At 39.3% G+C, this 23,886-nt stretch overlaps 1 protein-coding gene across 1 annotated transcript; it reads right to left on the minus strand.

The window, feature by feature from the left end:
• Positions 1-393: 393 nt before the first annotated feature.
• Positions 394-906, minus strand: LOC140888394 (uncharacterized). The gene has a single exon (XM_073296072.1). It carries the CDS (start codon positions 904-906, stop codon positions 394-396), a length of 513 nt encoding a protein of 170 aa, XP_073152173.1.
• Between the last annotated feature and the right edge of the window lie 22,980 nt (positions 907-23,886).

Here is a 23,886-nt window from a genome sequence, read left to right on the forward strand (position 1 = left end):
TTGGATCGACTTCGGACAGCTTCTTGACTTAGCTTGTTGTAGTTGATTGCTCGAAACTAGGACATGAAGTACGCTTCAACTTTGACAGAAATTCTGCTCAATACTTGGATAGAATTCTGCTGCTTAGAAATGACAGAGCTGGAGCCCGAAATGTGAAGTGGTGGTGCTCGAATTTTTGTGTGATTTCCTTGAGGTTTCTGCCACTATTTATAGGAGAAAATAACCAGGTGAAGGGTCTCCTCATTCATGGCCAATAATGCTCATTATCAGCCATGATTCCTCATTATTTCAGCTGTTACAACTCTTGGTTGCTAGCTGTTACAACTCCTTTGCTATAGTGCATGCATAAACCTGTTACAATTCCTTTGCTATAGTTCATGCATAACCGTGGCTTCACATTCCTCCCACCTTGGGGGAAGTTTCGTCCTCGAAACTTGGATTGGCTTGTTCTACAAAAAGAAATGGATAGAGATTTTGCATATTCTCTTCCAATTCCCAAGTGGCCTCCCTCTCCGTGTGATTATACCACTGGACTTTTACATATGGAATGGTTCTTCGCCTCAAAATTTGATCCTTAGTATCAACTATTCGAATTGGAACCTCTTCGTACTTGAGCCCCTTATTCAGATTTCCTTCAATTACCAGAGGTTCAATTTCAAGGACATGACTGGGATCTGGAATGTACTTTCTTAATTGAGAAATATGGAAAACATTGTGAATCCTTGACATATCTAGTGGTAAAGCTAGTCTATACTCCAAGGTTCCTACTTTGTCCAGAATCTCGAATGGTCCGACATATCTGGGATTCAATTTTCCAATTTTACCAAATCGAACAACTCCTTTCATGGGTGAGATTTTTACATACGCCTTTTCACCTACTTCAAATTCCAACGGTCGTCTTTTCATATCAGCCCAACTCTTTTTTCGATCTTGAGCAGCTTTGAGTCTTTCCTTGATGATGGTTACTTTTTCTATAGTTTCTTGTACCAGTTCAGGTCCAGTGATGGCTTTCTCTCCTACTTCATCCCAGTATAAAGGTGAGCGACACTTTCTCCCATATAATGCTTCGTATGGTGCCATACCAATACTGCTGTGGTAACTATTGTTGTAAGCAAATTCGATTAAAGATAAATGTTCACTTCAGTTACCACTAAAGTCTAGAGCACAAGCCCTCAGCATGTCCTCCAATGTTTGGATCGTTCTCTATGTTTTGCCATCAGTTTGAGGGTGATAGGCCGTACTGAGAGTGACCTTGGTTCCCATGACATTTTTGTGGTATCAGAGACGCCAGGTTCATAATCCGGGTGGGAATTCCTTAGAAATGTTTTGGCAGTTTCTCGTAGTAGGCCAAAAGGCCAATGTAGTCCCCTTCGAAACGATCTCACAAATCAAAGTCATCCCAAAATTACATTTTTCCATGAGTTAACTCTTATTTCGGCCGAATTCATTCGTTTAGGCCTCCGAAATCGCGTTTTTGCCTTTTTAGGAAAGATTTAGAATGCTTATAACTTTTTATAAAAAACTCGAAATCCAATTCCGTTGATTGTGTCACGATTCTCACAATCGATACTGTCAGCTCAAATAAAAATCTCAAAATTTTCCATTTTTCGAAATTTTTTTCGAAGAGCCCCGTTTCTCTTGTAATTATTGCAAACTGTTCATGTGTTGTGTAATTGCTGATTTCTGATATTTTGTTCTAAGCCTTGCCTTTCCATTTGTTTTCTTTCAGGAAATGGCACCCAGTTTTCCTCGTACCCGTGCCCATTCCATCTTTCGAATGAAGCAACTGGTTATTGATAACCAGAAGCATAAGATTACTCGATTTTGCGCTAAGGTTGTTCTTGCTAGGCGTGAGCAGCGAGAATGGGAGAAGAGGGCCAACAAGTACTTATATGAGTTAGAGAAAGTGAGGGGGGATAACATATATCTCCGTGATGACATGGACCTTAATCACTTCCGTGAGGAAGCTCTGCAAAACCAAGTGATTAAGTCTGAAGAAGAGCATAACAAAACGAAAGGAAAAATGAAGGCAGCTGAGATAAAGCATAAGCAGACGAAAGACAGATTGAGGACAACACAGGACACCATAGCAGAGCTGTCTGGTGTTTTTAGCCACTTGACTAAACAAGTGGAGCATGAGAAGCAGTTGGGGCAGCAGTCCTACGCAGAACATGGGCAGCGTCGTCAACAGATGCGAGATCGTATCCAGCAGCAGGAAGCTCAAGTCCAGCAATTACAGGGTACAGTGGCAAACTTGAATAATCATAATGCTATTCTACTTCAGGCTGTAAATCAGCTTCAAGAAGAGGATTCTGAGGAAGAACCCGAGGAAGATCCGGAGGAGGATCCGAAAGAGATAGAGGTTGAGGAAGAGCCCGTCGAGGCCGTGGGGGATGGAGAAGTTATAGACTTAGATTAGTATGGATGCTTTAGTCACTATTCAGCTGTGTTTCTTTGTCACTTATTTCCAATTCTGTTGTTGTTTTAAATTCCAACAAAAACTATTAGTTGTTATTTTGATTCAGTGTTATTTTGAGATTCAATGAATGATCTTTTGATTATCTATGTGTCCAACTTGTCCAGTTATGCTTCTAATACATAAATATATCAAAATATTAGAAACTTTACGCGATTGTAGGACATGGACGAGAGGCCGGTACGCAACAATCGTAACCCACGCTATCGAAACCGTAACAACAACAATGAAGGGAATCCACCACCACCACCACCACCACCACCAGGGTTAGGCTTGAATCAAGCAGATTTGATGGTCATAGCAACCATTGTGGCTACCACCATTCAAGGGTTGGGAAACCCGTCTGCCAATGGAAATCCATCACCACAGGCAGTACAATAGGTGCAAGGGGTAAAGTATCATTACGAGTCACTGAGAAAGAATCGAGCCCAGACCTTTAAAGGAGATCCAGATCCTGAGGTTGGCCAAAATTGGCTCAAGAATATTGAGACTCAACTTCGCCTACTCGAGATTCCTGAAGAGTTTAAAGTAGATGTCGTGACACCATTTTTGGAAGAAAAAGCAGCCAAGTGGTGGGAGGCAGTTTCACCACCTATGATTGCAGCCGGTCCTGAATGCAGCATCGGCGTTGTTAAAAATTTTAAATCGTAAAACAACAAGCCATGTAGTGTATAAATAGCCTTCAACCAGTCTTTTACAAATCCAGAAATGTGTTTACAATATCAAAACATGACAATAGCGGAAGCGAAACATAAAATATAATAAAACTAATAAGACTGCTAGCATTTCCATAATTTTAGACTTGATCACCAACCCCAGAATGCGTGTTTCTCATCGTCATCCAACTGTTCTTCGTTATCTAGGAAGGGAAGTAAGGGGGATGAGTGTTTTGGGAAACACTCAGCAAGAGGGGGCCAACCGTACATGCAAATGTCGAATATACATATATATAGGAGTTCAAAGGGAGCATGTTCCAACACATGTCGCAACATAAATCAAGACAAGGCAAAGCTTGAAACTGAGCATCAACACATATCATGAATGAAACATAAACTTATAGATAGCACTGTTATTCATCTCATTAATCTTGGCTACTGATCAGTCCCTAATTTTTACTCCTCTAAGGGGCGAGGCCTTAAACGGTTATTATAACCCACCGCATCAGGGCCATATCATATCTTATCATGCTTTCGGAATTCCTTATCCATTTCTTAAGTTGAATTCTAACAGTGCATAACAAGGAGTTTCATGGAATAAACATGTACGAAATTCAAAGAAATATGAACCAGGCGATGTACGATTGAATTTTCACAAACAAGATCATGAACGTTTTTAAAAACATATATAAATATAAGCCCTCTTACAGTATTCGATTTATAAACAAATCGTGCAGAAGTCTGAGTTGCGGAAGGCCTTCAAACTAGAGAAAATCTCAAACCAGGTTCAAGATTGACTTCGGCACTGCTTCTTGGATCGACTTCGGACAGCTTCTTGACTTAGCTTGCCGTAGTTGATTGCTAGAAACTGGGACAGGAAGTACGCTTCAACTTTGACAAAAATTCTGCTCAATACTTGGACAGAATTCTGCTGCTTAGAAATGACAGAGCTGGAGCCCGAAATTTAAAGTGGTGGTGCTCGAATTTTTGTGTGATTTCCTTAAGGTTTCTGCCACTATTTATAGGAGAAAATAACCAGGTGAAGGGTCTCCTCATTCATGGCCAATAATGCTCATTATCAGTCATGATTTCTCATTATTTCAGCTGTTACAACTCTTGGTTGCTAGCTGTTACAACTCCTTTGCTATAGTGCATGCATAAACTTGTTACAATTCCTTTGCTATAGTTCATGCATAACCGTGGCTTCACATTCCTCCCACCTTGGGGGAAGTTTCGCCCTCGAAACTTGGATTGGCTTGTTCTGCAAAAAGAAATGGATAGAGATTTCGCATCTTCTTTTCCAATTCCCAAGTGGCCTCCCTCTACGTGTGATTAGACCACTGGACTTTAACATATGGAATGGTTCTTCGCCTCAAAATTTGATCCTTAGTATCAACTATTCGAATTGGAACCTCTTCGTACTTGAGCCCCTTATTCAGATTTCCTTCAATTACCAGAGGTTCAATTTCAAGGACATGACTGGGATCTGGAATGTACTTTCTTAATTGAGAAATATGGAAAACATTGTGAATCCTTGACATATCTGGTGGTAAAGCCAGTCTATACGCCAAGGTTCCTACTTTGTCCAGAATCTCGAATGGTCCGACATATATGGGATTCAATTTTCCAATTTTACCAAATCGAACAACTCCTTTCATGGGTGAGATTTTTACATACGCCTTTTCACCTACTTCAAATTCCAACGGTCGTCTTTTCATATCAGCCCAACTCTTTTTTCGATCTTGAGCAGCTTTGAGTCTTTCCTTGATGATGGTTACTTTTTCTATCGTTTCTTGTACCAGTTCAGGTCCAGTGATGGCTTTATCTCCTACTTCATTATAAAGGTGAGCGACACTTTCTCCCATATAATGCTTTGTATGGTGCCATACCAATACTGCTGTGGTAACTATTGTTGTAAGCAAATTCGATTAAAGACAAATGTTCACTCCAGTTATCACTAAAGTCTAAAGCACAAGCCCTCAGCATGTCCTCCAATGTTTGGATCGTTCTCTTTGTTTGGCCATCAGTTTGAGAGTGATAGGCCGTACTGAGAGTGACCTTGGTTCCCATGACATTTTTGTGGTATCAGAGACGCCAGGTTCATAATCCGGGTGGGAATTCCTTAGAAATTTTTTGGCAGTTTCTCGTAGTAGGCCAAAAGGCCAATGTAGTCCCCTCCGAAACGATCTCACAAATCAAAGTCATCGCAAAATTACATTTTGCCATGAGGTAACTCTTATTTCGGCCGAATTCATTCGTTTAGGCCTCTGAAATCACGTTTTTGCCGTTTTAGGAAAGATTTAGAATGCTTATAACTTTTTATCAAAAAACTCGAAATCCAATTCCGTTGATTGTGTCACGATTCTCACATCGATACTGTCAGCTCAAATAAAAATCTCAAAATTTTCCATTTTTGGAAATTTTTTTCGAAGAACCCCGTTTCGCTTGTAATTATTGCAAACTGTTCATATGTTGTGTAATTGCTGATTTATGATATTTTGTTCTAAGCCTTGCCTTTACATTTGTTTTCTTTCAGGAAATGGCGCCCAGTTTTCCTTGTACCCGTGCCCATTCCATCTTTCGCATGAAGCAACTGGTTATTGATAACCAGAAGGATAAGATTACTCGACTTTGCGCTAAGGTTGTTCTTGCTAGGCGTGAGCAGCGAGAATGGGAGAAGAGGGCCAACAAGTACTTATATGAGTTAGAGAAAGTGAGGGGGGATAACATATATCTCCGTGATGACATGGACCTTAATCACTTCCGTGAGGAAGCTCTGTGAAACCAAGTGATTAAGTCTGAAGAAAAGCATAACAAAACGAAAGGAAAAATGGAGGCAGCTGAGATAGAGCATAAGCAGACGAAAGACAGATTGGGGACATCACAGGACACCATAGTAGTGCTGTCTGGTGTTGTTAGCCACTTGAGTAAACAAGTGGAGCATGAGAAGCAGTTGGGGCAGCAGTCCTGTGCAGAACATGGGTAGCGTCGTCAACAGATGCGAGATCGTATCCAGTAGCTGGAAGCTCAAGTCCAGCAATTGCAGGGTACAGTGGCTAACTTGAATAATCATAATGCTATTCTACTTCAGGCTGTAAATAAGCTGCAAGAAGAGGATTCTGAGGAAGAACCGAGGAAGATCCGGAGGAGGATCCGGAAGAGATATTGGTTGAGGAAGAGCCCGTCGAGGCCGTGGGGGATGGAGAAGTTATAGAATTAGATTAGTATGGATGCTTTTGTCACTATTCAGCTGTGTTTCTTTGTCACTTATTTCCAATTCTGTTGTTGTTTTAAATTCCAACAAAAACTATCAGTTGTTATTTTGATTCAGTGTTATTTTGAGATTCAATGAATGATCTTTTGATTATCTATGTGTCCAACTTGTCCAGTTATGCTTCTAATACATAAATCTATCAAAATCTTAGAAACTTTACGCGATTGTAGGACATGGACGAGAGGCCGGTACGCAACAATCGTAACCCACGCTATCAAAACCGCAACAACAACAATGAAGGGAATCCACCACCACCACCACCACTAGGGTTAGGCTTGAATCAAGCAGATTTGATGGCCATAGCAACCATTGTGGCTACCACCATTCAAGGGTTGGGAAACCCGTCTACCAATGGAAATCCACTCTGTATTATTTTCCACCTGAATGATAGTAGTTTCTGAAATCAGTGTGTCTTTGTCTCCCTTCACTTTATCTTCCTCGAAGATAACATCTCTGCTGATGATAAGGTTGTGGACAGTAGGATCCCACAAGCAAAACCCCTTTACTCCATCAGCATAGCCCAAGACGATACACTTTCTGGATTTGGAATTTAACTTTGATATTTCTTGCTCATTGTACATAACGTACATCGGACTTCCAAATGTATGTAACCAAGAATAATCAGCTGGCTTGCCAGTCCACACCTCAATCGGAGTCTTCAAATCAATCGCCACTGAAGGAGAACGATTGATGATGTAAGAAGCAGTTTTGACTGCTTCTGCCCAAAATGACTTTGGTAGACCCGCAGTACTCAACATGGCCCTTGTTCTGTCCAACAAAGTTTTGTTCATCCACTCTGCCACTCCATTTTGCTATTGAACTGTCATTTGATGCCCTCATGCTGACAAAATGCATCAAATTCATCACTGGTATATTCTCCTCCATTTTCAGTCCTCAAACACTTGAGTTTCTTGTCAGAATCAAGTTCAACCCGCGCTTTGAAAACTTTGAAGACTTCAAAAACATCTGACTTCTTCTTGATTGGATACACCCAACATCTCCTAGAGAAATCATCAATAAACGAGACAAAATATCTCGCTCCTCCTAGGGATACCACCAGTGCTTGTCAAACATCAGAATGAATCAGTTCTAATATGCCTTTGCTTTTGGCAGTAGATGTGCCAAACTTTAATCTGTGTTGTTTACTGGTAACACAATGCTCACAAAAGGGTAGAGTCACTTTTGTAAGCCCCGACAACAGCTTCCATTCAGAGAGAATCTTCATTCCTTGTTCTGACATATGCCCGAGCTTTCTATGCCACAAAACTGTTGATTCTTCTTCCGAACCATTTGATGCAACAGCTAGTTCCGCCTTTTTGTGTGTTCCCCCAACAATACATACAGATTTGCAGCAACCTTTTCCGTCTTCATAACCACAAGCGCGCCTTTCACAATCTTCATGATCCCTTTCTTGACACGGGTTTTGAACCCAATATCATCCAATTGCCCCAAAGGCAAAAGATTCTTTATCAGGCCCTTCAAATGTCGTACCTCCTGTATCGTGCGAATAGTACCATCAAACATTTTGATTTTAATGGTACCGACCCCAGCGATTTCTAAGGCATGATCATTTCCCATGAATACAGATCCCTCTGTGACTGGTTCATAATGATCAAACCATTCTCTCCTTGACGTCAAGTGCCACGTCGCTCCTAAATCCATAATCCATGCATCACAAAATCTGTGTCTGCCTTCCGCTGAATAATATTTCACCATTGCCTGAAGTACTAGCCACATTTCCTTGAGATCCCTTTTTGATGCTCTTCGTACAATATCTCTTGAAGTGCCCTTTACTGCCACATTTAAAGCAGTAAATATTCTTCTTCTTACTTCTTGACTTGGATCTACCATATCTGTGGCTCCCACTGGAGTCACGCTCTGTCAATCTTCCTCTCGTCATCGGTAAAGCCTCTGCTTGCTTCGACGTTGCCAACCTATCTTCCTTGTTCCTTCGACGACTCTCTTCTCCAAGAACCGCAGTTAAGACGTCGTCAAAATTTAAATTATCCGAAAGAACATTGTTGGTAATATTGATGATGAGCTGATCGTATGAATATGGTAGACTCTGAAGTAGAAGTTCCGCACGTTCTTATTCCTCTATTTTATGCCCCATAGACGTGAGCCGAGAAAATAGAGTATTCAATGTGTTGATTATATGGTCGGTCATTGATGAGGATTCTGCCATCCAAAGAGTATAAATCTTTCTCTTTAGGAAAATTTTGTTGTGTAGTGACTTGACCTCGTACAGTTTTGCCAGAGTATCCCAAATAACTTTTGCGTTTTTTATTTCAGAGATACTTGACAAAACTTAATCCGCTATAGCCAAGTGCAAATTGGCAACAACATTGTGATTCATCTCGTTCCACTTTTGATCGTCCGTGACGTCCGTCGGTCTATCTCCAAAAGCTGCCAAGCAACGTTCCTTTGTTAGAATTGCTTGCACCTTCAATTTTCACAGCAAAAATTGCTCCCATTGAACTTTTATATCTTGTATTTTGCCGACATCTTGACTACAAGAATCCTGCCTTATAAAATCTTCAAAAAATCTTTTCTAATGTGGAAGATCAGTCACAGCTGCAACTGAAAGAGTGGGTGCCCGGTGAGCCAACTTGTGGCTAAGGGCTTTTATGACTCTATGTATAAACAATCTTCTGTTTAATATAATTTACACTTTTATAATGGCATTTACTTTATCTTTTATCATATTATTATGTTGTGACATACTATAAGATGTTTAGATGAAGACCTTGAATATACTATAGTGTATGTAAGATGTGGTGGCACATGGGGATGGCTATCATGAAACACATCTTATAGTCACTGTATATTCTAAACAGGCCGTCCGTTAATAAGGATAAGGATCGCTCGAGATTGAGACTAACATTTGCGATGTCGAGTACCACGTTTCATTGGTATGGAACATAGAGATATTCAAAGCATGCAAATGGATATTCATACGATGAATGATCGAACTACCCTATCCGGACTTTCCAAGTGGTTATCACTTATCGAGTGGATAAAGTCCGCGGTTTTGGTTGTACACCATTATACCTTACTACTTGAAACATCATTGAGACTCTATATGCTAGTACTGTACTTTGACTCGTTTACCGACTCTATTGGGGTCATCAGGTGTCAGGATTGGGTACAGTTACGACACATATAGGAGTCGATGCTTTGTTGTCAAGGATTCACCACATACTTGCTAGTGTGGATATCCTATGCAATCTGAGGAGATATTAGTGTGACGAATCTCTGGCCAGAGTACATGATGTGTTTTAAGAAATGGTTTCTTAGTAGCACATGCGATGTCACTATTTGATCTTCAAGATGTATTGCATAGTTATTGAATCTCGAACGACTCTCGATTTACCAATGGTTGTTGATTCGATCGGGATATATGGATGAAGGGACCGTACTGTACGCTAACCAAAATCTATTGGTTCTTGCAGGCACTATCAGTGATACCTAGGGAATCATGGGGCGATGTTGCTAGGCGCTCTTACCATGATTCGATGGGCAAGTCGGAAATTATTGTTCCGAGTCGCAAGGAGTTGTGAGCCCACGGCTAGCTGTATCCCTGAACCATTGAGGGTCACACAAGTAATGGATTTCTAATCCCCGTTGAGATAATTAAATTTAAAGAGTTAAATTTAGTGAATAAAGAAGTGGGAATTCTTATATCAGAGTAGAAGAGTAAGATTTTCTAAAATGACATAGGGATGGGCATTTTTTGGAAATCACTGAATTCGGATTCAGAAAATTTATCTTGACTTTAAAAGATGCAGAAATGGTTTCTGTGCACATTGATGAAATTGGTTTATCAATCTGAGTCACGATGAATTTTATATTAATTTCTGAACATGCGGGCTTTGCTTGTCAGGCTTGAACTTATGACTAATGGGCCCTAAGCTGTTAGCAGCCCACATTATAAATAAGTTATTGCAGTACAGAAATTAAACAACAGAGGTCAAATTTTCGAAAACCCTAGCCTCCAGTCTAGGAATTTCGGCCGCCCCTCTCCTCTCTCTGTTCGAAAATTCCAGCCTGTGAATTTCGAATTTGCAGTCTGGTTTAACGGATCAAATTCGTTAATTCTCTTCGTAAAAACTTCTGATAGATTTTCTAGTGCAATCTATTAGAGGGATTCGAATTCTGTTCGTGGACCTGATTGAAGAATTGTTCGTCCATCAGTTCCTGGGATATACAACAAGAGCAGAGTTATCTGTTGGTGTCCATAATCTCGTTTCGAGATTCAAGGTAAAAAATTTAATTGTTATTTAATTTTTACACGCACAATTTAATTGTAAAGTTTTGATACCCATGATATGGAATCGTTCCATATAAAAGTTTAAAACTTCCGCTGCACCGGGTTGAAAGAGTGGGTGCTCGGTGAGCCAACTTGTGGCTAAGGGCTTTGATGACTCTTTGTATAAATAATATTTTTTTTAATATAATTTACACTTTTATTAATGGCAATGACTTTATCTTTCTTCATATTGTTATATTGTGATATACTATTGTTGTTTTGATAAAGACCTTGAATATACTATAGTGTATGTAAGATGTGGTAGAACATGGGGATGTCTATCATGAAACACGTCTTATAGTCACTGTATATTCTAAACTTTTCCTAGTCGATTGAGCCGTCCGATAATAAGGATAAGGATCGCTCGAGTTTGAGACTAGCATTTGCGATGCAGAGTACCACGTTTCATTGGTAAGGAACATAGAGATGTTCGAAGCATGCAAATGGATATTCATATGATGAATGATCGAACTACCCTATCCGGACTTTTCAAGTGGTTATCACTTATCGAGTGGATAAAGTCCGCGGTTTTGGTTGTACACCATTAGTCCTTACTACTTGAAACATCATTGAGACTCTATATGCTAGTACTGTGCTTTGACTCGTTTACCGACTCTATTGGGGTCATCAGGTGTCGGGATTGGGTACAGTTATGACACATATAGGAGTCGATGCTTTGTGGATATCCTATGCGATCTGAGGAGATATTAGTGTGACGAATCTCTGGCCAGAGTACATGATGTGTTTTAAGAAATGGTTTCTTAGTAACACATGCGATGTCACTATTTGATCTTCAAGATGTATTGCATAGTTATCGAATCTCGAACGACTCTCGATATACCAATGGTTGTTGATTCGATCGGGATATATGGATGAAGAGACCGTACTGTACGCTAACCAAAATCTATTGGTACTTGCAGGCACTATCAGTGATACCTAGGGAATCATGGGGCGATGTTGCTAGGCGCTCTTACCATGATTCGATGGGCAAGTCGGAAATTGTTGTTCCGAGTCACAAGGAGTTGTGAGCCCACGGCTAGCTGTATCCCTGAACCATTGAGGGTCACACAGTGTAATGGATTTTTAATCCCCGTTGAGATAGTTAAATTTAAAGAGTTAAATTTAATGAACGAAGAAGTTGGACTTCTTATTTAAGAGTAGAGGAGTAAGATTTCCTAAAATGACATAGGGATGGGCATTTTTGGAAATCACTGAATTCAGATTCAGAAAAATTTATCTTGATTTTAAAAGGTGCAGAAATTGTTTCTGTGCACATTGGTGAAATCGGTTTATCAATCGGAGTCATGATGAATTTTATATTAATTTTTGAACATGCGGGCTTTGCTTGTCGGGCTTGAACTTATGACTAATGGGCCCTAAGCTGTTAGTGGCCTACATTATAAATAAGTTATTGCAGTACAGAAATTACACACAACAGGTCACAAAATTTTCAAAAAACCCTAGTCTTTTTCCTCTGAAGTGGCCGCCCCCTTTTCCCCTCTGCTCGGTAAAATCCAGTCTGTGAATTTTGAATTACAGTCTGGTTTAACGGATCAAATTCGTTAATCTCTTCGTAGAAACTTCTGATAGATTTTCTAGTGCATTCTATTAGAGGGATTAAATATCCGTTCGTGGACCTGATTGAAGAACAGTTCGTCCATCAGTTCCAGGGATATACAACAAGAGCAGAGCAATCTGTTGGTGTCCAAAATCTCGATTCGAGATTAAATGTAAAAATTTATAATCGTTATTTAATTTTTACACACACAATTTAATCGTAAGGTTTTGATACCCATTATGGAATCGTTCCATATTAATTTTTAAACTTCCGTTGCACCGAGTATCAATCCTGATTGATCTGATCGCCACGTTATCCAACAGTGGTATCAGAGACAGGTTGCTCAGATCAAGCAATTAAATTAATCGATTGTACAAAAATTTTTTAGGCCTCGGTTTTTTGAAACAAAATAAATATTTTAAAAAATAAAATTTTTTTTCGGGCAAAAACCCGGGCAGCGATTGGATCGCTGCCCCGGGGGAGGGGGGCAGCGCAGCGCCCAGGGCAGCGCTCGGCGCTGCCCATGGGCAGCGATGTGATCGCTGCCCAGGGCAGCGATCGTCGCTGCCCTAGGGGCAGCCGGGCTGCCCGGCCCGACCCCATTAGGGCGCGGGCAGCCCGGGAATGTCCCGGGCGGCCCGCGGGAAAAAATTAATTTTTTTTATTTTTTATATTAAATTTTAATATGTTAAAATTCTATTTTTGGTCCGATCGAAAATTGTTTTTGATTGGTCCGCGAGGCGTCGGATCGAATTGTTCGAGTCCGAAAATTTTAAAATTGATTTTTGGATTAATTTGAATTTTTGGAAAATTTAAATATTTTATCCGTTAAATTGAATTTTGAAATTAATTATTTTTGGTACAATTGATGATAAGATATGATCTTATGGAAATATTGAGTAAAATATGATTTTATGTATAAAATTGGATTTTATAGATAAAATATGATTTTATTTGATAAAAAGATAAAATATGATTTTGTATATAAAATAAGATTTTATGTATGAAATATGATTTTATCCTTTTAAATTTAAATTGACATTGCATGTTATCCAATAAATTAATTTTGAATTAAATGTTATTGGATAAGGATGATCGATTGTCATGACCAATTTTGTAGGTGTATGTTAGGAATTTACATTTGTTTTTATTGTTGTTGGTTTTATTAATGGGCCTGGTTTATGGCCCAATATGAATTGTCATATGTAATAAAAGTGGGCTTGGTTTATGGCCCGTTCCCACCCCTTGAAAATGTATCCCCTACTTGTCATTGTTATTTATTGTAAATACATTAGATTTAGTGGGAGATGAAGATTTGAAGACGGAGGTGGGCCCAGCAGACAATAAAGACGAAGAAATGTAAATTGGAAGCACAATGTAATAGGATTGCATTGCATACTGCATATTACCTAGGATTGGACTAAGACTCGTGATTGGCAACCACGGGTCGATTAGAAATGAAATCGATCATCCTATATAATATGTGATATTATAGTTGTATGCATGTTTTAGACAAAATTGTGTGAATCCGACAAGCATACAAAATTTTAAAAATGATGAGATAAATTTTCATAATTAAAATCTCTTATTTTAAATATGATTTAAAATTGATATCAAGATAAATAAAGAAAATTTAAATTTGTTTAAATGTTCCTACCTTCCATCAACGATCAATGTATGAGATGCTACCCGTGAATACGGTCCGGCTCATATTATTGGGGGGGCCCGTTCGTCGGAAAGCTGTACATTGGATCGACACATGTTGTAAGTTGGGTGGAACTCCCATGGGATCGGCTCATATTATTGGGGGATCCACATGGCGACCGTCCATCACAACTTAATATTGATGGATCATCTTGACATGTCACAATAAACGGCGTCATATTATTGGGCCCTTATTGGACATGAGGTAAAAACGTGGAGGTTTCTTTGGAAGCAATTGGGCTTTACCTTTTGAAAATTATGGTTGGCTGATATTATTCGGGACCATAGTTTGTCAATTGGACTCCATGTTCTCACTAAGGAAAACAGTTTTCCGTTTTTACTAGAGGGTAGTGAAATCGTTAAAATAGTGGGAGTGAGATTCATAAAATAAAATTTCGCCTATTTTATGTCTTAGTAAATTAATTAAACAATCATCGATAATTGTCTGTTTCATCTCAGTAATCCACATGTTTCTATTCTCCAACAAAACAAACTTACTGGCGCAAACAATACAAAATGATTCCATAAGTTAAGATTGTCCTAAGTTCGGAAAAGATTTTCTAAAGTGTTAGAAAAGGCTTCTCCGAAAACAGCCCCGGCTGATGTAACTGCCGAAAGGTTGGCCGAACTAGAGAAATGGTTGGACCATGATCTCAAGGCCAAATGTTACATGCAAAATTGGACAAGTCTAAACAAGTTTGCCATCACTGCAAGAAACCCGGTCATTGGAAACGTAACTGCAAGGAATACCTCAAGCAGTTGCGAACTGCAAAGGGTATGTTTTACATTAAAATGTTTTTCTTAATACTACTTCTTGGGTATTGGATACCAGATGTAGATCTCATATTTGCAATGAATTGCAAATGATGACAAGAAGTAATAGGCTAAGGATGGGTGAGACCCAGTCAAGGCTCGGGAATGGTTCCAGAGATAAATCCAAAGCTATAGGAGACATTTATTTTTGCAAGAAATTTTAAGTTTTTTTGAGAGATGTTTTATTTGTTCCGAATTTGATTAAAAACATTATTTCTGTTTCTATGCTTGATAGAGATGGTTATTCTTGCAATTTTGTGAATGGGATTTGCAATAATTACAAGAATGAATGTTTGATTGGAAATGGACAACTTGAAAATGATCTATACAACTTAAAACTAAAAGACGTTCCAATAAATTATGTTGATAAACCGGCAACAACAAACAAAAGAAAAATCGATAGCCAAAACCCGGCAAACCTTTGGCACGCTAGGCTAGGTCATATTTCCTCAAGGAGGATGAACAAGCTAGTGGGAGAGGGCATGTTTGATATGTCTGATATTAACTCTCTACCTACTTGTGAATCCTGCGTGAAAGGAAAAATGACTAAATCTCCTTTTAAGGGGAAACCTGAGCGTAGTCAAAATCTGTTGGATTTGATCCATACAGATGTTTGTGGTCCATTTAGAGTTGGTACTCAATATGGCCACACCTACTTCATTACCTTTACTGATGATTATTCGAGGTATGGGTATATATATTTAATGAAATATAAGTCTGAAGCATTTGAAAAGTTCAAAGAATTCAAGGCTGAAGTAGAAAACAAGCTAGGTAAAAGTATTAAAGCACTTCGATCGGATCGAGGTGGAGAATACTTAAGTACCGAGTTTTTGGACTATCTAAAAGAGAATGGGATTCTCTCTCAGTGGACTCCTCCTATGACACCACAGCTTAATGGTGTATCGGAGCGTCGTAATCGAACTTTGTTGGACATGGTTCGGTCCATGATGAGCTTCACTGAGCTTCCACCTTCGTTTTGGGGCTATGCGCTTGAAACGGCGGTATTGTTGTTGAACAACGTCCACACTAAAGCAGTGGACAAAACACAATACGAGTTATGGAATGGCAAGGCTCCTAAGTATTCGTACTTGAGGATTTGGGGATGTCCTGCTTACATGAAGCGGACAGTGGGAGATAAGTTGGATAGTCGATCCAGCTTATGTTATTTTGTAGGGTATCCGAAGAATTCAATCGGATATTATTTCTATTATCCTGCTGAAACAAAGGTGTTTGTTTCAAGGAATGCCACCTTCTTGGAGAAGGAGTTCTTATTGGATAAGAAAGGCGAGATGATGGAACTCGAAGAAATTCGAGAAGAACCCGAAATACAAAATAACGATCCTACACCTCAGGAACCATTGATAGACACGCCTGTACCTAGAAGATCCGAGAGGACTTCTAGACCTCCTATTCGATATGGTCTTCTTCTTGAAGAGGATCAAGATGAACCCGATGTTGGATGTGATCCAAGAAACTTCAAGGAAGCAATTTCTGATGCGGATTAAAATTTATGGCTTGAAGCTATGCAGTCGGAAATAGATTCGATGCATACAAACCAAGTTTGGTCTTTAGTAGATCCTCCCGATGGAATTGTTCCAATAGGGTGTAAATGGATCTACAAGAGAAAGCTTGGGCCTGATGGTAAGGTATTGACCTACAAGGTGCGATTGGTGGCGAAAGGTTATACTCAAAGACAAGGAGTTGACTATGATGAAACCTTTTCACCAGGTGCAATGTTCAAGTCCATAAGAATCCTTATTGCCATAGCTGCATGGTATGACTATTAGATATGGCAAATGGATGTGAAGACTGCTTTTCTTAATGGAGATATTAAGGAAGAAATCTATATGAAGCAGCCTGAGGGTTACACATCCATGGAAAGCGAGCATAAGGTATGCAAGCTTCAGAGATCAATCTATGGTCTAAAACAAGCATCAAGAAGTTGGAACCAGAAATTTGATGAAACAATAAAGGATTTTGGTTTCATCAAGAACTCGGAGAAACCATGCGTGTACAAGAAAGTAGTTAAGGATGCTGTGACATTCTTAGTACTTTATGTTGATGACATTCTACTCATTGGGAATGACGTAGGGATGCTGCAGTCAACAAAGATATGGTTATCAGGTAGATTCTCGATGAAGGATTTGGGTGAGGCATCCTATATTCTAGGGATACAGATCTATAGAGATAGATCTAATAGAATGATAGGACTCACTCAGTCAACCTACATCGACACCATATTGAAACGGTTTTCAATGGATGGGTCCAAGAGAGGACATCTACCCATGTGTCATGGAGTTTCTCTATCCAAGTCTATGTGTCCCAAGACTGATGAAGAGATAGAGAAAATGACACATGTACCATATGCGTCAGCCATAGGTAGTATCATGTATGGGATGATATCTACCAGACCGGATGTAGCATTTGCTCTGAGTGTCACGAGCAGATATCAAGCTAATCCCGGTCAAATGCATTGGAAAGCCGTGAAGGACATTCTTAAGTACTTACGAAGGACTAAGAATATGTTCATGGTATATGGAGGAAGAGAACTAAAATTGGAAGGCTATACCGACTCTAGCTTCCAAAGTGACGTGGATGACTCGAAGTCAACCTCTGGATTTGTGTTCATGCTCAATGGCGGTGCTGTCTCTTGGAAAAGTTCCAAGCAGGACACCACAGTGGATTCCACCACTGAGGCAGAATACATTGCAGCATCAGCTGCTGCTAAAGAGGCCGTTTGGATGAGGAATTTCGTCCAAGAGTTGGGCGTAATTCCTGAAGTTGTTGGTCCAGTCCCGGTGTACTGTGACAACACGGGTGTCGTTGCTCAGGCAAAGGAACCAAGGTCTCATCAAAGATCCAAACACGTACTGAGGAAATACCACATCATCCGGGAGATTGTGGAAAGAGGAGACATCACTGTCAAAAGAGTGGCCTCTGCAGACAATATCGCTGATCCACTTACTAAGCCCTTGCCAGGACCAATATTTGACAAACATCGCGAAGCAATGGGTCTATGTAGTATGACTAGTTGGCTATAGGGCAAGTGGGAGATTGAAAGAGTGGGTGCCCGGTGAGCCAACTTGTGGCTAAGGGCTTTGATGACTTTTTGTATAAACAATCTTTTGTTTAATATAATTTACACTTTTATTAATGGCAATGACTTTATCTTTCTTCATATTGTTATATTGTGATATACTATTGTTGTTTTGATAAAGACCTTGAATATACTATAGTGTATGTAAGATGTGGTAGAACATGGGGATGTCTATCATGAAACACGTCTTATAGTCACTGTATATTCTAAACTTTTCCTAGTCGATTGAGCCGTCCGATAATAAGGATAAGGATCGCTCGAGTTTGAGACTAGCATTTGCGATGCAGAGTACCACGTTTCATTGGTAAGGAACATAGAGATGTTCGAAGCATGCAAATGGATATTCATATGATGAATGATCGAACTACCCTATCCGGACTTTCCAAGTGGTTATCACTTATCGAGTGGATAAAGTCCGCGGTTTTGGTTGTACACCATTAGTCCTTACTACTTGAAACATCATTGAGACTCTATATGCTAGTACTGTGCTTTGACTCGTTTACCGACTCTATTGGGGTCATCAGGTGTCGGGATTGGATACAGTTACGACACATATAGGAGTCGATGCTTTGTTGTCAAGGATTCACCACATACTTGCGAGTGTGGATATCCTATGCGATCTGAGGAGATATTAGTGTGACGAATCTATGGCCAGAGTACATGATGTGTTTTAAAAAATGGTTTCTTAGTAACATGTGCGATGTCACTATTTGATCTTCAAGATGTATTGAATAGTTATCGAATCTCGAACGACTCTCGATATACCAATGGTTGTTGATTCGATCGGGATATATGGATGAAGGGACCAGGGAATCATGGGGCGATGTTGCTAGGCGCTCTTACCATGATTCGATGGGCAAGTCGGAAATTGTTGTTCCGAGTCACAAGGAGTTGTGAGCCCACGGCTAGCTGTATCCCTGAACCATTGAGGGTCACACAGTGTAATGGATTTTTAATCCCCGTTGAGATAGTTAAATTTAAAGAGTTAAATTTAATGAACGAAGAAGTTGGACTTCTTATTTAAGAGTAGAGGAGTAAGATTTCCTAAAATAACATAGGGATGGGCATTTTTGGAAATCACTGAATTCGGATTCAGAAAAATTTATCTTGACTTTAAAAGGTGCAGAAATGGTTTCTGTGCACATTGGTGAAATCGGTTTATCAATCGGAGTCATGATGAATTTTATATTAATTTCTGAACATGCGGGCTTTGCTTGTCGGGCTTGAACTTATGACTAATGGGCCCTAAGCTGTTAGTGGCCTACATTATAAATAAGTTATTGCAGTACAGAAATTACACACAACAGGTCACAAAATTTTTGAAAAACCCTAGTCTTTTTCCTCTGAAGTGGCCGCCCCCTTTTCCCCTCTGCTCGGTAAAATCCAGTCTGTGAATTTTGAATTACAGTCTGGTTTAATGGATCAAATTCGTTAATCTCTTCGTAGAAACTTCTGATAGATTTTTTAGTGCAATCTATCAGAGGGATTAAATATCCGTTTGTGGACCTGATTGAAGAACAGTTCGTCCATCAGTTCCAGGGATATACAACAAGAGCCGAGAAATCTGTTGGTGTCCAAAATCTCGATTCGAGATTAAAGGTAAAAATTTATAATCGTTATTTAATTTTTACACACACAATTTAATCGTAAGGTTTTGATACCCATTATGGAATCGTTCCATATTAATTTTTAAACTTCCGCTGCACCGGGTATCAATCCTGATTGATCTGATCGCCGCGTTATCCAACACGGGTATCAATTCTGATTGATCTGAACACCGTTTTCCTACAGTGATCGCTGCCCAGGGCAGCGATCGTCGCTGCCCAAGGGGCAGCGACGGGCTGCCCGGCCCGAGCCCTTTTTGGGGCGCGGGCTGCCCGGGACGATCGAAAATTGTTTTTGATTGGTCCACGAGGCGTCGGATCGAATTGTTCGAGTCCGAAAATTTTAAAATTGATTTTTGGATAAATTTGAATTTTTGGAAAATTTATAGATTTTATCCGTTAAATCAGATTTTATGAAATTAATTATTTTTGGTACAATTGATGATAAGATATGATCTTATGAAAATATTGAGTAAAATATGATTTTATGTATAAAATTGGATTTTATATGTAAAATATGATTTTATTTGATAAAAAGGTAAAATATGATTTTGTATGTAAAATAAGATTTTATATATGGAATATGATTTTATCCTTTTTAATTTAATTGCCATTGCATGTTATCCAATAAATTAATTTTGAATTAAATATTATTGGATAAGGATGATCGATTGCCATGACCAATTTTGTAGGTGTATGTTAGAGAATTTATATTTATTTTTATTGTTGGATTTATTAATGGGCCTGGTTTATGGCCCAATATGAATTGTCATATGTAATAAAAGTGGGCCTGGTTTATGGCCCGTTCCAACCCTACAATGTATCCCTTTATTTGTCATAGTAATTTATTGTAAATTCACTAAAAATAGTGTGAGTTTTTTGAAGATGGAGGTGGGACCAGCAAGCAATGATAAAGACTGAAGAAATGTAAATTGGAAGCAAAATGTAATAGGATTGCATTGCATACTTGCATATCACCTAGGATTGGACTTAGACTCGTGATTGGCAACCACGGGTCGATTAGTAATGGAATCGATCATCCTAAAATATAATATATGATATTATCGTTGTATGCATGTTTAGACTAAATTGTATGAATTCCGCAAGCATACAAATTTTAAATGATGAGACAAATTTTCAAAAATTAAAAATCCTCATTTTAAATATGATTTAAAATTGATATCAAGATAAATAAAGGAAATTTAAATATTGTTTAAATGTTTCTACCTTCCATCAACGATCAATGTATGAGATGCTACCCGCGGATACGGTCCGGCTCATATTATTGGGGGGGCCCATTCGTCGGAAAGCTGTACATTGGATCGACACATGTTGTAAGTTGGATGGAACTCCCATGGGATTGGCTCATATTATTGGGGATCCACATGGCGACCGTCCATCACAACTTAATATTGATGGGTCATCTTGACATGTCACAATAAACGGCGTCATATTATTGGGCCCTTATTGGACATGAGGTAAAAACATGGAGGTTGCTTTGGAAGCAATTGGGCTCTACCTTTTGAAATTATGGTTGGCTGATATTATTCGGGACTATAGTTTGTCAATTGGACTCCATGTTTCCACTAAAGAAAATGTTTCTCGTTTTCACTATAGGGTAGTGAAATCGTTAAAATAGTGGGAGTGAGATTCATAAAATAAATTTTGCCTATTTTATGTCTTAGTAAATTAATTAAACAATCAATGATTATTGTCTGTTTCTTTTCAGTATTTCATTAAGATGAATTCGCGCAATCCACTATTCTCTATTCTCGAACAAAATAAACTAACTGGCGCAAACTATACGAAATGGTTCCGTAAGTTGAAGATTGTCTTGACCTCGGAGAAGATGTTCTACGTGTTAGAAAAATCTCCTCCGAAGGAAGCACCAGCTGATATAAGTCCGGAAGAGTTGGCCAAACTTGATAAATGGTGGGACCATGATATCAAGGCCAAATGCTATATGCAAGCTTCGATGTCTGATGAACTCCAGAGGCGATTTGAGGATACCGTGAATGCTGCTGACATTCACGTACAACTCAAGGAACTTTTTGGGGCTCAATCGAGAGCTGAAAGGTTCGCTACTGTAAAAGAGTTAATGACGTGTCGCATGCGTGAAGGGACTTCGGTCCGTGATCATGGGGTACGCGTGATTTGGCTCATTCAGAAGTTGGTAACGCTTGATTTGGTATTGGAGCATGAACTCAATGTGGACTTATTACTTCTCTCTCTTCCTTCATCGTTTGACGGTTTTGTGGTGAATTTCAATATGAACAAGATAGAGGCCTCCCTTGAAGAGATGGTCAATATGCTTGTAACTTATGAAGCCACTTTAAAGAAGGATAAACCGGTTCTTTTGGTGGGCTCCTCTTCTTCTGCTAAGAAGGGGCCAAGTACAAAAGGTAAGAAACGTTCTGCCCCATCCAAGAAAACCGGACCTGAGAAGAAGAACAAGACAAAGGCTTCAAACATGGAAAAGTTCAAGGAAGTTTTCCATCACTGCAAGAAACCCGGTCATTGGAAACGTAACTGCAAGGAATATCTAGAGCAGTTGCGAACTGTGAAGGGTATGTTTTATATTGAAATAAATGTTTCACTTAATACTACTTCTTGGGTATTGGATACCGGATGTGGATCTCACATTTACAATGATTTGCAGGTGATGACAAGAATTCGCAAACTTAGAATGGGTGAGACCCAGCTGAGGCTCGGAAATGGTTCTAGAGTTGAAGCCAAAGCTGTGGGAGACATTTATTTAATTTTGCAGAACGATTTTAATTTACTTTTGAGAGATGTTTTATTTGTTCCAGACTTGATTAAAAACATTATTTCTGTTTCTATGCTTGATAGAGATGATTTTTCTTGCAATTTTGTGAATGAGATTTGCAATATTTACAAGAATGAATGTTTGATTGGAAATGGACAACTTGAAAACGATCTATATAACTTAAAATTAAAAGACGTTCCAATAAATTATGTTGATAAATCGGTAACAACGAAAAAAAGGAAAATCGATAGTCAAAACCCGGCAAACCTTTGGCATGCTAGGCTAGGTCATATTTCCTCAAGGAGGATAAACAAGCTAGTGGGAGAGGGCATGTTTGATATGTCTGATATTAACTCTCTATCCACTTGTGAATCCTGCCTGAAAGGAAAAATGACTAAATCTCCATTCAAGGGGAAACCTGAGTGTAGTCAAAATCTGTTGGATTTGATCCATACAGATGTTTGTGGTCCATTTAGAATTGGTACTCAATTTGGCCGCACCTACTTCATTACCTTACAGATGATTATTCAAGGTATGGGTATTTATATTTAATGAAATATAAGTCTGAAGCATTTGAAAAGTTCAAAGAATTCAAGGCTGAAGTAGAAAACAAACTAGGCAAAAGTATTAAGGCACTTCGATCGGATCGTGGTGGAGAATACTTAAGTGTCGAGTTTTTGGACTATCTAAAAGAGAATGAGATTCTCTCTCAGTGGACTCCTCCTATGACACCTCAGCTTAATGGTGTTTCGGAGCGTCGCAATCGAACTTTGTTGGACATGGTTCGATCAATGATGAGCTTCACTGAGCTTCCACCTTCGTTTTGGGGCTACGCGCTTGAAACGACGGTGTTGTTGTTGAACAACGTCCACACCAAAGCAGTGGATAAAATACCATACGAGTTATGGAATGGCAAAACTCCTAAGTATTCGTACTTAAGGATTTGGGGATGTCCAGCTTACGTGAAGCAAACAGTGGGAGATAAGTTGGATAGTCGATCCACCTTATGTTATTTTGTAGGGTATCCAAAGAATTCAATCGGATACTATTTCTATCATCCTACTGAAACAAAAGTGTTTGTTTCAAGGAATGCCACCTTCTTGGAGAAGGAGTTCTTATTGGATAAGAAAGGCGAGATGATGGAACTCGAAGAAATTCGAGAAGAACCCGAAATACAAAATAATGATCCCAAACCTCAAGAATCTTCAGAGGACACGCCTATACCTAGAAGATCCGAGAGGACTTCTAGACCTCCTATTCGATATGGTCTTCTTCTTGAAGGGGATCAAGATGAACCCGACGTTGGATGTGATCCAAGAAACTTCAAGGAAGCAATTTTTGATGCGGATTCAAATTTATGGCTTGAAGCTATGCAGTCGGAAATAGATTCGATGCATACAAACCAAGTTTGGTCTTTAGTAGATCCTCCCAATGGAATTGTTCCAATAGGGTGTAAATGGATCTACAAGAGAAAGCTTGGGCCTGATGGTAAGGTATTGACCTACAAGGCACGATTGGTGGCGAAAGGTTATACTCAAAGACAAGGAGTTGACTATGATGAAACCTTTTCACCAGTTGCAATGTTCAAGTCCATAAGAATCCTTATTGCCATAGCTGCTTGGTATGAC

This window comes from Henckelia pumila, chromosome 3 (assembly GCF_033568475.1).
Source record: "Henckelia pumila isolate YLH828 chromosome 3, ASM3356847v2, whole genome shotgun sequence".
In the NCBI taxonomy this organism is placed as follows: Eukaryota; Viridiplantae; Streptophyta; class Magnoliopsida; order Lamiales; family Gesneriaceae; genus Henckelia; species Henckelia pumila.